At 36.1% G+C, this 13,685-nt stretch overlaps 1 protein-coding gene across 2 annotated transcripts in view; it reads left to right on the top strand.

Annotated features, from left to right (window-relative positions):
- RDX (radixin) overlaps positions 1 to 13,685 on the top strand; it is a 92,388-nt gene that overhangs the window by 17,950 nt on the left and 60,753 nt on the right. For both annotated transcript variants that reach the window (XM_024754236.1, XM_024754235.1), the window contains exon 3: positions 6,343 to 6,426. In XM_024754236.1, coding sequence (XP_024610004.1) covers positions 6,343 to 6,426 — 84 coding nt within the window. The remainder of the gene's footprint in view (positions 1 to 6,342; positions 6,427 to 13,685) is intronic.

The following is a 13,685-nucleotide window of genomic DNA, read 5'->3' as shown; positions in this document are numbered from 1 at the left end:
AAAACTACCATATGACCCAGCAGTCCCACTACTGGGCATATACGGTGAGAAAACCATAATTCAGAAAGAGTCATGTACCAAAATATTCATTGCAGCTCTATTTACAATAGCCAGGAGATGGAAACAACCTAAGTGTCCATCATCAGATGAATGGATAAAATAGATGTGACTACCATTGTAAAGCAATTATACTCCAATAAAGATGTTAAAAAAAATTATACCTCATTTAAGCCGTTGAACCTAAAAAAATGGGTTAATCAAAAAAAAATTTGCTATTTGAAAGACAACAATAAGAAAGTAAAAAAGGCAAGGCAGATTGGGAGAAAATGATTTCAGTATAGCATTCTTTTAGAATTCAGTAAGACAACCCAATTTTTAAAAAGTGGGCAAAAACTTTGAACAGCTACTTCACAAAAGAAAATATATTAATAGCGAATAAGCAGTTGAAAATATCCTCAGTATCTTTGGTTATCAGGGAAACATAAATTAAAAATACAGTGAGATACCACCTTATATTTACCAGAGGAGCTATAATTAGACTGATAATACCTTGGCTGTAAGGATGTGGATCAACTAGAACTCTTATTTCTGATAGTAATGTGAAAGTTAAAAGTAGTTTGGAAAACTGTCTGAATAATTGAGTGGAGAACATTTATTTTTCCTAAGAGTAAGGATTAAAAATTATATATAAGGCTTCCCTGGTGGCACAGTGGTTAGGAATCCGCCTGCCAATGCAGGGGGCACAGGTTCGAGCCCTGGTCCAGGAAGATCCCACGTGCTGCGGAGTAGCTAAGCCCTTATGCCACAACTGCTGAGCCTCTGCTCTAGAGCCCGTGAGCAGCTACTGAAGCATGCTCACTATTTATGACTAGGCTGAAAAGTGGCCTTATATCTGTCTCTTCTGTTCATATTCTGTTGGTGAGACCTTAGTCACATAGCCATACCTAATTGCAAGAGACATTGAGAAATGTTCTTGTAGCTCAGTAGCCATGTCAAACGGTAATTCTGTTAGATTTTGGTGGTCAAACAACAAGTAGTCTCTGCTACAATCATATGGTTAGTTTTAAGGAGAAAAATCATATAATAAATTCAGAGCAGTTGCTAAAATTGAACAACTATTCATGATTTAAAAGTAAAAACCAATACTTCTTAAGCTAAGTATTGAAGAAAACCTATAACAAACCTAATTCTTAATTTGTTACAGTGGAAGCTTTTCTTTTAAGATCGGGGACAAGACAAAATGTACACACTATCACTGCCGCTGTTCAACATTGAACAGAAAGCATGTGCAGAATAATTAAAAACTCTAGTACTGGAAAGGAAGAAACACTTTGAAGATGTTAAGGTATTTATTTATATCGGGTTGGCAAATTATGGCCCATAGGCCAGAGCCAGCCCACCACTTGTTTTTGTACAACCTTCAAGCTAAGAATGATTCTTACATTTTCAATGGTTGAAAAAAAAATCAAACGAATAGTAATATTTCATGACTTGAAAATTATATGAAATTCAAATTTCAATGTCTGTAAAGTTTTGTTGGAACACAGTATGCTCATTGTTTATTATCTATAACTGCTTTTCTGCTATAGCAGGAGAATTGACTAGATGCAGCAGACAGTATGGTCTGCAAAGCCTGAAATATTTACTGTTTGTACCTTTACAGAAAAAGTTTTCTGACCCCTGGTTTATATAAATACAAGAATTTACATTTTAACAGTTGGCAAGGGAGCTGATAAAAGGATCAATATAAAAATCAGTTGCATTTCTACAGAAGTAAAACCAGAAAAAATTTTGGAAAGATACTTCATATTTATGACCCTATGTTTGAAACGCTTTAAGCTAATGAGTTTCAGTAGTTGGAATTCTTTGGATTTTAGAAAGATGAATATACAATGTATTATGTGCATAAGTAGTGTTATGAAATTTCCATCAAGGTCTGTTGCATCACATCAGTATTTCTGTAGATCCGTGTGTGAATATCCATTTGAAGTGGGATAAATTAATTTACCAGGTGGACTTACTTCAATTGTTTTTGCTAGAAATTAGCTAATAAACTAGAGTTTTCAATGCATTTAGGATGTCTTGGGATTATGAACCTATAATTATAATAGCTATAAAACCATAGGAGAAAGATATCTTAAATGATTAATATGATTTTTCTGGAGGAAATTATAAACATTTTTTAAAAAGATCTTAAAGAAGACCTAAATCAATGCATAGAAAGAACCATACACTTGGATAGTAAGAGTCAATATTGAAAAGATGTCATTTTTTACCCCAAGAGGCTGATGAATTTAGTGTAGTTCCAATTTAAATCATAATGTGGTGTTTTGAAAAATTTATAATTATATGTGGAGTCAAGAGCAAGAACAAAGAGACAAGAATAGCCAAAACAGTTCTGAAAATAATAAGGGATGACTTGCCATACCAGATATCAAGGCTTATTTAAAGATACAGTAATTCAGACAATATGGTATTGGCAGAATAGTTCAATTGAACAGTACAACAGAATAGCACAAAATAAGACCCATACCTATGGACATTAGATTTGTGACAGTGCAGTCTTTGGAGAGTGAATGAGGTAATCAATATACAGCATGTTTGGATGTTTAAAATCACTGTATTATTATCCCTCTGGGGATTAGGAAATGAAATTGGATTTCTACCTTAAATCATAAGCAAAAATCATTGAAGACAAACTATGAAAAACAAAACTTTGATAGGAAATATAAGAATATCTTTATGACTCCAGACTCGGGAAGGATTTCTTTGCTTTTTAAAAAAAAAAAAATTATTTTATATTGGGGTATAGTTGATTTACAGTGTTGTGTTAAAGGTTTTCTTAAATATGGCAAAAAATTGATATCTGCATGTAAAACATTGATAAATTCAACATTAAAATTTTAAAAATGTTTATCATAGAGAGGGACTCTTCATAAAATAGAAGGGCAAGCTACAAACTAGTAGATTTCTTTGTAATGCACGTAACTGACAAAGGATTAATATCTAGAATATATAAAGATCTCCCACATATGAGTAAGAAAAAGACAACCCAATAGAAAATAAGCAATACATGTGAACAGACATTTTGAAAGATGGGGAGACTGAGTGGTCAATAAGCATATTATATTACTTTTCTATTGCTCTATAACAAATTATCACAAATTTGGTAGCTTGAAACAACACACATCTATTATCTCACAGTTTTATATGCTAGAAATACGGGATGATATGAATGGGTTCTCTGCTCAGGGTCTCACTACCCTGAAGTCAAGGTGTAGCTCAACTGCATTCTCATCTGAAGTTTGGGGTTCTCTTTCAACTTCATTCCTATCATTGGCACAATCCATTGCCTTGCAGAATGATCTATCCTTCTTTACTGGTGAATGAAGTCCCCATTTTCTTGCTAGCTGTTGGCCAGGGGTCTCTCTTAGTCGTAGAGTGTGGTGTGTGTGACAAGTCCTTTGCTCATGCCCCCTCCAATTCAGCAGTGGAGAACCTCTTTAATGTCAAAGTCCTCTCACACTTTAAATCTCTCTGACTTCTGCACCCAGTCAGAGAAAACTCTTTGCTTTTAAAGGAATCATGTGATTAGCTCAGGCCCACCCCCAATGATTTTCCTATCTTTAGGTCAACTGATTAGTAACCTTAAGTACATCTGCAAAATCCCTTTTGTCTTGTAATGTTAACATAATCATGGGAGTAAGGTGGGGGTGGGGGCGAGGAGATCATGGGGGCTGTCTTATAATTCTGCATATCACACATAAGAAAAAGTTTCCAACTTCATTAGGGATCAAGAACCTGCATGTTAACACCATATTGAGATATCATTTTGTACCCACTAGATTGTTAAACATTAAAAAATCTGATTATATCCACTATTAGTGAAAATATAGAGCAGCAGGAATTATTTATGGGAGTGTAAATTGATACAATCATGTTGGAAGACAAGTCAGCATTACATTGTAAAGTTGAAGCTATGCATATACTTTATCACCCAGGAATTCTGAGTTATACTCCTAGAGAAACTCAGACACATGCACTAGGAGACATGTAGAAGAATGTTCATAGCAGTATTGTTCTTAATAACCAAAAAATTGGAAACAATTTAATGTCAATCGATAGGAAAATGGTAAATGAATTACTGTCTAGTCATATAAAGATGAATGAATTGCAACTACTCACAAAAACATCAGTGAATCTTAGAAATATAATTGTGAAAAGGCAAACTAGTGTAGCAAAATTTTTGTTTAAACCTTTTATTGAAATAGAATATACATATGCAAAAGAATATATGTGTGTAGTTGATGAATTTTCATAAAATATACATATGTAATCATTGCCCACATCAAGAAGGACTTTATTAGCAAGTATACAATTTTAATACAGCTATGCAGCTAAAAATCAAAAACTAAACAATATTTTACATATAGATACCTACATTTGTGACAGAAATAATTGTTTTTTAAAAAGCTAAGGGGATGACAAACACAAAATTTAGGTTAGTACTTAGCTGTGGGCATTGGGGTCAGGGAATTCACAAAGAAGAAATACACTGGTGACATTTTTTGTCATTTCTAGTTTTTAAGTTGAATGGTAGATTTATGGGTAAAGGAGAACCTTTTCTTTGTTCAAAATGTTCTGACACCAAAAAGGAAAACATTTTCTTTATTCAGAATGTTCTGATACCACGTGTGGGTTTTCCATACCAAGCAGTTCTCCAATTCTATGTGGATACCAGTTGTGTGTCCTGCAATTTAATTTGTTCTGACACAACTACCCAGAATTAGCGCAGACCCACCGGACTGCTCTGGACTTCTGAAGCAAATCACAGATAGTGCAAGTGGCTCACACTTCTGTCTAACTTGGCTAACGTTTGGGGATTCCCACGATCCCCTCTTCAGATTCTATAATTTGCTATATATAACAGCTCACAGAACTCAGGGAAACACTTTACTTACTATTACTAGTTAATATGAAGGGTACTATAAAGGATACAAACGAAACAGATGAAGAAGGTGAGGTCCCGAAGGGTGCTGAGTGAAGGAGTTTCTGTCTTTGTGGAGTTTGCAGTGCAGCACCCTCTCAGCAGGAAGAAGCAGGGAAGCTCTCTGAACCCTTTTGTTTAGGGTTTTATGGAGGTTCCATTTCATAGGTGTGATTGATTAAATCATTGGACATTGATGATCAGCTCATTCCCCAGCCTTTCCCCTCCTGGGCAGTCGGGGTGGGTGTCTAAAAGGTTCAATCCTCTAATCATGTGATTGGTTTCTCTGGCTACCAGCCTCCATTCTGAAGCTATTAGGGCCCATCTGGAGTCACCTCATTAGCATAAACTCCGTTATGGTTGAAAGGAGCTTATTATGAATAACAAAAGATCATCCTCTCACATCTATCACTCAGGAAATTCCAGCGATTTTAGGAGCTCTGCCAGGAACCAGGATGAAGACCAAATATATATTTATTGTTATGTTACAGTGGGTTTTATTTTGTTACGCTTCATTGTCTGTATATGTTACAAGTATTTTATGTGTATTAATATTTCCTAAAAGATTATTTTAAAGAAGGAACTCTATAAGATTTTTTTGATTAGAGAAGGTATTTCAGATAAAAGTACATGTGTGGAGGTACATGTGGTTGTTAGCATGAGTAAAACGTAAGGGGAAATAAGTCTGATTTAGAGTTCTAATAGTGTGAGTTAAAAGTTAAGATAGGTTTTTACCATATCATGGTGAATTCTAGGTGAAGATGCTATTCTGGAGTAAAAATTATTTTGGTTAAGGCATGTTACGTTTTTGGTGAGATATCCAACTAGAAAGGTATTTACACCCAAAAATTGGAATTTAAAAAAGTTTAGCAAATAAAAGGCAATAGATGTATGGTTTTTATAAAGTGAAGAATAATACATTTGCAGTATGAAACTAAATATTTGATTTTTATGTTGAAAGAAATATGGAATAGTGAATGACATTCAAAGAATTTGGAGTTATACCTCTGCCCTGCCATTTGATAGCCATGTGTCCTTGGGCAAATGATGGAAACTTTTCTGTAGAAATGAACTTTTCTATAGAAATGCACATATCTCCTAGTATTGTTGCAGAGGCTAAATAAGAAAATGAAAAGCGCAAGTCCTCGTGCCTACTGTATGTTAAGTATTCAATAAGTAATCAAAAACAAATATAAATAAATCAAACTATCACTTTAATAAATAAATATTTAGAAAATATTAGGTACATTATAGAGTTGCTTTTTATTGCCTATATATGATACCATTTTATTTTATAAATCAGATAAAAGTATTTTTCTCTTTTCTACTGATTTTCCCTTTGTTTTTTATTGCAGATCAATGTAAGAGTAACAACAATGGATGCTGAGCTGGAATTTGCCATTCAGCCCAACACAACTGGCAAACAGCTTTTTGACCAGGTATCATTTACCAAATGAAGTAATTTTGACACCATAGTGTGGATGCTACTGCATACTTCTTTCTGTGTTTTTTTACCCTAACTTATAATGCAAAAATGTAGCACTTGGAATATTTCACAGTACCTGTTCAAATGTCTTGAACAACTTTAGGGGATAGTTTTTCTCATTCCTAGATTTTGAGAGATAGGACTTTTTAAAAATAATTATTAGCAGGTATTTAACATCGGTTATGCAAATCATTGTAACAAGGACTAAAAGGAATTCAGAGATATTCTCCAGGGCTTCCCTGGTGGTGCAGTGGTTGAGAGTCCGCCTGCCAATGCAGGGGACATGGGTTCATGCCCCAGTCCGGGAAGATCCCACATGCCACAGAGCCTGCACGTCTGGAGCCTGTGCTCCGCAATGGGAGAGGCCACAACAGTTGAGAGGCCCGCGTACCGCAAATAAAAGAAGAAGAAGAAAAAAAAAGATATTCTCCATAGTCCATGAGTGGAATAGGTGGAGATCCTAGACAGCGGGTGTAACCAAGCAATGGGCTTGTGTTCCCGCAGCATAGAAAGCCAAACTCTTGAAAGTGAGAGTTTGCAGCAAAGTAAGGGTTTATTTCAGGGCACCAAGCAAGGGAGTGGGAGACAAGTCTCAGATCCACTCCAACCTGGTCTTTGAGTTAGAGGGTTTTTTTAAAAGGGAAAGAACAAAGAAGCTGGGGTTAATCATCATCTTGTGACATTTTCTGTGACATTTCTTAATCGTGGAAGAAAGGATGTCTCTGGTTTATGATTCGCTAGACAGGTGGTCCATGACTTGGTGGTCTGTTAGCTTATCTAGCCCTGGAGAAGTAAGCTGTACATTAATGATGATATCTGATGATACAACAGCAATTTTAGTACATTAATGATATTATCAACAACAGCAGTTTTGGTCATCTGACTCTGATTATTAGTGTTCATTTAGCACAGGATTAAGGTCAGAGGGGACAAGAAAGGGAATAAAGTTGGATAGAGAGGTTAATCCTAAACTCGGTTTTAGGGGAACTTGGTTTCAAGGGGATGGCAGGAGCAAAGGCACAGGCTATAAACAGGCACCTGACAGCAGTTTGATGTTGTCGGCTCATAATATGCTAGCCTGGAGTTAGAACATGTTAAAGAACTTGGACTACTGATATTGTCTTTTTTTTTCTCACTCTTGAGAGCACATTTGAGCCACCTTGGGGAGCTTTCAAGAGGAAAAAAGAAAAGCAATGCTTGGAAACCACCTCTAGAGATTCTGTTAGTCTGGGACCTGCTCTAAACTATTAGTAGTTTTATTTAGGCTCTCTAGGTAATGCTGTATATAATGTTGTAAGTAATCAAGGTTCATTGAGAAAAGGAGGAAAGAGATTGGTGACCAGAGGTCAAGTGGTTAAGAAGTGAATTGATTGCAAAAAGGAGGAAGGTAACTTTTACATAAACTTTTATTGATACATATGAGCAGGAGAGCAATAGTCTGTGATCAAGCTTACTATTGACCTTAGAATATGGGAGAGAGAGTTTCTGGCATTACAGCAATAAATAACATATTAGATAGCTACTGATCCAAAATACGATGAAATAGAATTTAAAAACTCCTGGAAAGTTGTTTCTTCTCTTGACAAAGTAGTAAACTTAATCTCTTGATTAGATAATTAATGAACTTGAACGCCCTGATAAAGTCTGTTTGGAAGATGAAAGGCTTTTTTTTGGTGTGAGTGAGCAAATTTTTAAGAAAACAACATAGGAAGCTGCATGCACCATACATTATAGATATTTTACTTTTGTGAACTAATATTCACTTCTGTTGATTCTTCTAGGTCTCCTGTTTTGTAAATACATAGTCTATCTTATTTGAATAAAAATGTAGATGCAGTTAGCATTTACTACTTCATAGCATATTGAAATGTTATTTATAGTGAGCAAAATGTTTTGTGTTAGTCAAAAACGAATCAGCAAGTGGGCCTTTTTGGTATTGGATAGTGAGAAATAAAATCTTTGTTTTTTTACTAAGCAGAATTGCTTTAGTTTGGACACGAGGGAAAATTAAATTACATTTATTATAATGCAGTAATATGTAGTAGTTGAAAAGTGTGGGCTCTGGAACCACACTGCCTGTAGTAGAATCGCAGCTGTAGCTCTTTGACTTCACGCAAACAAATACTTTCTTTGCCTCATTTTTCTCATTTGTACAATTAGGATGATGATAACATTACTCCTTCAGAAGGTTTTTGTGAGAACTAATTGAGACTCTGTTTAAAGTACTAGAACAGTATTTGCTATACACATTTCATATTGTAAATGAAGAGGTCTAAGTTAAAGAGTATTGTTATCTCGTATGGGCTCTCTCAGCAATTAATTCTTGTAGTCCCTGTTCTATTTCCTGATAATGAGAGCCAGAATGTTAGGATCTAAAAGCAGGCGTTTACCTTGGGTGTAGTGAGTATATGGGTGGCCTGTCAGGTCAGTAGGTTCAGGATCAGGCCAGGAGCAGACCTAGGGGTAGGAGTTCTCTCAAATGAATCCACCTGTAACAAAACCTCACTTCTGATTAGGATGTCAGCTTGAGGCCATCTGCCCTGTGGAGGACTCTAGTTGAGTGCTTGAGGTCCTTTGGTTTGCTCCCTGCTGACTCTTTCTTCACTGGCCTCCTCTTCCAGCTTCTGCTTGTGGAATTAGAATAGTAATATCCCCAAGGAGTACTCAACATGATCTGTTAGGATGCAAGAAAAAATATTAAAATGTTTGTCTATATTTTTGTCTTTCCTCTTTCAAATTATTTTTTTAAAATACGCTAATATATTAGTGATAGCATTGTATAACTTCTAAAGAAATATACATATAATGTAGTTATGTGCCCAAGTATGTTTTTACTTGTAAGTTCATGATCTAAAGTTTCCTAGAACACTTTTAGAAGTAGGGAAAGATGGGACCTCTTAAGGAATTTCACAACTCTGCTCTCATTTTTCCTGGTTTGTGTGTGATAGTCTGAAGTTCGCTAAGAGACTGTCCCTTGTGCCCCACTGTGGCAAATCCCCCTTTTACTCAGCATTGTGAAACACAAAAAGCCTAGAAACAGAAGCTGAAGCCTGCGCGTTGGTACACTTCTCTCTGCTGCTCTTGACATTTCCTACTCCTGCCACTCTGAGCTGGAATGTTTTCTGTGGAGCTGTTGGGACAACCTATCTTTTGCCAAAGTTGAATTATCTGGGGTCTCTTTTGTCCACATTAAAGTTTTGGTTGTGACTTCCCTGGTGGTGCTGTGGTTAACAATCCACCTGCCAATGCAGGGGGCACAGGTTTGGTCCCTGGTCTGGGAAGATCCCACGTGTCACGGAGCAACTAAGCCTGTGCACCACAGCTGCTGAGCCTGAGCGCCACAACTACTGGAGCCCACACTCTCTAGGGTCCACGTGCCACAACAGCTGAGCTTGCGTACTGCAAATACTGAAGCCCACGCGCCTAGAGCCTGTGCTCCGCAACAAGAGAAGCCACGGCAATGAGAAGCCTGCGTACTGCAACGAAAAGTAGCCCCGGCTCGCAGCACCTAGAGAAAGCCCACATGAAGCAATGAAAACTAGATGCGGCCAAAAAAATAAATAAAAATTAAAAAAAAAAGTTTTGGTTGTTTGGCATTGATTGGCATTTGCCATCAGTATGGGTCTTTATATCCTATACCATTCAGAAATTTCTCAGTTTTTTTTTTTTTTTTTTTTAAACGTGGTAACCTTTCCTAGCACAGCTAAATGTTTTTTCTTGTTTTTAACTTTTTGCGTATGTCATGCCAGTGAAATTTTTAAACAGGGAAAGTAAACTGAAGGGTTCAGTTTGCTCTCTTGAAACCAAAAGCCTGATATGTTTTTAGATTTTTGACATATATACACTAATATGTATAAAATAGATAACTAATAAGAACCTGCTACATAAAAAATGAAATTAAAAAAATATATATATTTTGAGCCTAGACCCCGCCCCATGCTCAAACGTCACCCCTCACCCCAACTAGGCCCCTGCTCCACCCTAAACCCCACCCCTGCCTAAGTTCCATCTTTTTTTTTTTTTTTTTTTTTTTTTTTTGCTGTTGTGGTTTAGTTTTACCTTGTTGCAGTTGTTTCAATTATATTATTATTTTTCCTAATATATTTTTATCTTTATTCTTTGTTATTGTACTGCTCCTTTTTCTCTCTCTCTCTTTTTTTTTCTTTTTTTTTTTTTTGGCCATGCCACCCAGCTTGTGGGATCTTGGTTCCCAGGCCAGAGATTGGGCCCAAGTTCTTGCGGTGGGAGTGCTGAGTTCAAACCACTGGACTAACAGAGAACCTCAGACCCCAGGGAGTATTAATTGGAGTGAGGCCTCCTGGAGGTCCTCATCTTGGCACCAAGACCTAGCTCTGTCCAACTGCCTGCAAACGCCATTGCTGGACGCCTCAGGCCAAACAACCAGTAAGACAGGAATACAGCCCTACCCATCAAAAAAAAAAAGAAATGACAAAAAATATGTTACAGATGAAGGAGCAAGGTAAAAACCTACAAGACCAAATAAATGAAGACAAAATAGGCAACCTACCTGAAACAGAATTCAGAGTAATGATAGTAAAGATGATCCAAAATCTTGGAAACAGAATGGAGAAAATACAAGAAGTGTTTAACAAGGATCTAGAAGAACTAAAGAGCAAACAGACAGTGATGAACAACACAATAACTGAAATTAAAAATACTCTAGAAGGGATCAATAGAATAACTGAGGCAGAAGAATGGATAAGTGAGTTGGAAGATAAAATGGTGGAAATAACTGCCAGGGAGCAGAATAAAGAAAAAAAGAATGAAAAGAATAGAGGACAGTCTCAGAGACCTCTGGGACAACATTAAATGCACCCACCAACATTGGAATTATAGGGTTCCCAAAAGAAGAAGAGAAAAAGAAAGGGTCTGAGAAAATATTTGAAGAGATTATAGTCAAAAACTTCCCTAACATGGGAAAGGAAATAGTCAAGTCCCATGCAGAGTCCCATACAGGATAAACCCAAAAGAAAAACGCTGAGACACATACTACTCAAACTATCAAAAATTAAATAAAAAGAAAAAATGTTAAAAGCAGCGAAAGCAACAAATAACATACAATGGAATCCCCATAAGGTTAACAGCTGATCTTTCAGCAGAAACTCTGCAAGCCAGAAGGGAGTGGCAGGACATATTTAAAGTGATGAAAGGGAAAAACCCACACCCCAGATTACTCTACCTGGCAAGGATCTCATTCAGATTTGATGGAGAAATCAAAAGCTTTACAGACAAGCAAAAGCTATGAGAATTCACCACCAGCAAAGCAGCTTTACAACAAATGCTAAAGCAATTTCTCTAAGTGGAAAACACAAGAGAAGAAAAAGACCTACAAAAACAAACCCAAATCAATTAAGAAAATGGTAATAGGAACATACATATCGATAATCGCCTTGAATGTAAATGGATCAAATACTCCAGACAAAAGACACAGACTGGCTGAATGGATACAAAAACAAGATCCTTATATATGTTGTCTACAAGAAACCCACTTCAGACCTGGGGACACATACAGACTGAAAGTAAGGGGATGGAAAATGATATTCCATGCAAATGGATATCACAAGAAAGCTGGATTAGCAATGCTAATATCAGATAAAATAGACTTTAAGGTGAAGGCTATTACAAGAGATAAGAAAGGACACTACGTAATGATCAAGGAATCAATCCAAGAGGAAAACTTAACAATTATAAATATTTATGCACCCAACATAGGAGCACGTCAATACATAAGGCAAATGCTAACAGCCATAAAAGGAGAAATCCACAGTAACACAACAATAGTGGGGGACTTTAACACCCTACTTACACCAGTAGATCATCTAGACAGAAAATAAATAAGGAAACACAAGCTTTAAATGACACAATAGACCAGATAGATTTAATTGATATTTTTAGGAAATTCCACCGGAAAACGGAAGAATACACTTTCTTCTCAAGTGCACATGGAATGTGCTCCAGAATAGATCACATCTTGGGTCACAAATCAAGCCTTGGAAAATTTAAGAAAGTTGAAATTGTATTAAACATCTTTTCCAACCACAATGCTATGAGATTAGAAATCAATTACAGGAAAAAAAACCAGTAAAAAACACAAATACATGGAGGCTAAAAAGTGTGCTGCTAAAGAACGAGATCACTGAAGAAATCAAAGAAATAAAAACAATACCTAGAAACAAATGACAATGAAAACACGATGAGCCAAAACCTATGGGACGCAGCAAAAGCAGTTCTAAGAGAGAAGTTCATAGCAATTCAAACTCACCTCAAGTAACAAGAAAAATCTCAAATAAACAATCTAACCTTACACCTAAAGCAGCTAGAAAAAGAAGAAAAAGTAAAACCCAAAGTTACTAGAAGGAAAGAAATCATAAAGATCAGAGCAGAGGTAAATGAAATAGAAATGAAGAAAACAATAGCAAAGATTAATAAAACTAAAAGTTGTTTCTTTGAGAAGATAACCAAAAATGATAAACCATTAGCCAGACTCATCAAGAAATAAAGGGAGAGGACTCAAATCAATAAAATTAGAAATGACAAAGGAGAGATTACAGCTGACACCGCAGAAGTACAAAAGATCATAAGAGAGTACTGCAAGCAACTATATGCCAATAAAATGGACAACTTGGAAAAAAGGAACAAATTCTTGGAAAAAGTACAACCTTCCAAGATTGAACCAGGAAGAATTAGAAAATATAAACAGACCAATCACAGGTAATGAAGTTGAAGCTGTAATTAAAAATCTTCCAACAAACAAAAGTCCAGGACCAGATGGCTTCACAGGCGAATTCTATCAGACATTTAGAGAAGAGTTAACACCTATCCTTTTCAAACTCTTCCAAAAAATTGCAGAGGGAGGAACGCTCCCAAACTCACTCTATGAGGCCACCATCGCCCTGATACCAAAACCAGACAAATATATCACAAAAGAGAAAATTATAGACCAATATCACTGATGAACATAGACACAAGAATCCTCAACAAAATACTAGCACACAGAATCCAACAACACATTAAAAGGATCATACATCATGATCAAGTGGGATTTATCCCAGGGATGCAAGGATTCTTCAGTATAGGCAAAAAAAATCAATGTGATACACTATATTAACAAATTAAAGAATAAAAACCATATGATCATATCACTAGAGGCAGAAAAAGCTTTTGACAAAATTCAACACCCATTTAATGATA

This window comes from Neophocaena asiaeorientalis, unplaced genomic scaffold, assembly GCF_003031525.2.
Source record: "Neophocaena asiaeorientalis asiaeorientalis breed wild unplaced genomic scaffold, Neophocaena_asiaeorientalis_V1.1 scaffold21, whole genome shotgun sequence".
Classification (NCBI taxonomy): domain Eukaryota; kingdom Metazoa; phylum Chordata; class Mammalia; order Artiodactyla; family Phocoenidae; genus Neophocaena; species Neophocaena asiaeorientalis.
Note: the sequence above shows the minus strand (reverse complement) of the source record. Positions and strands in the feature narration are given on the sequence as shown.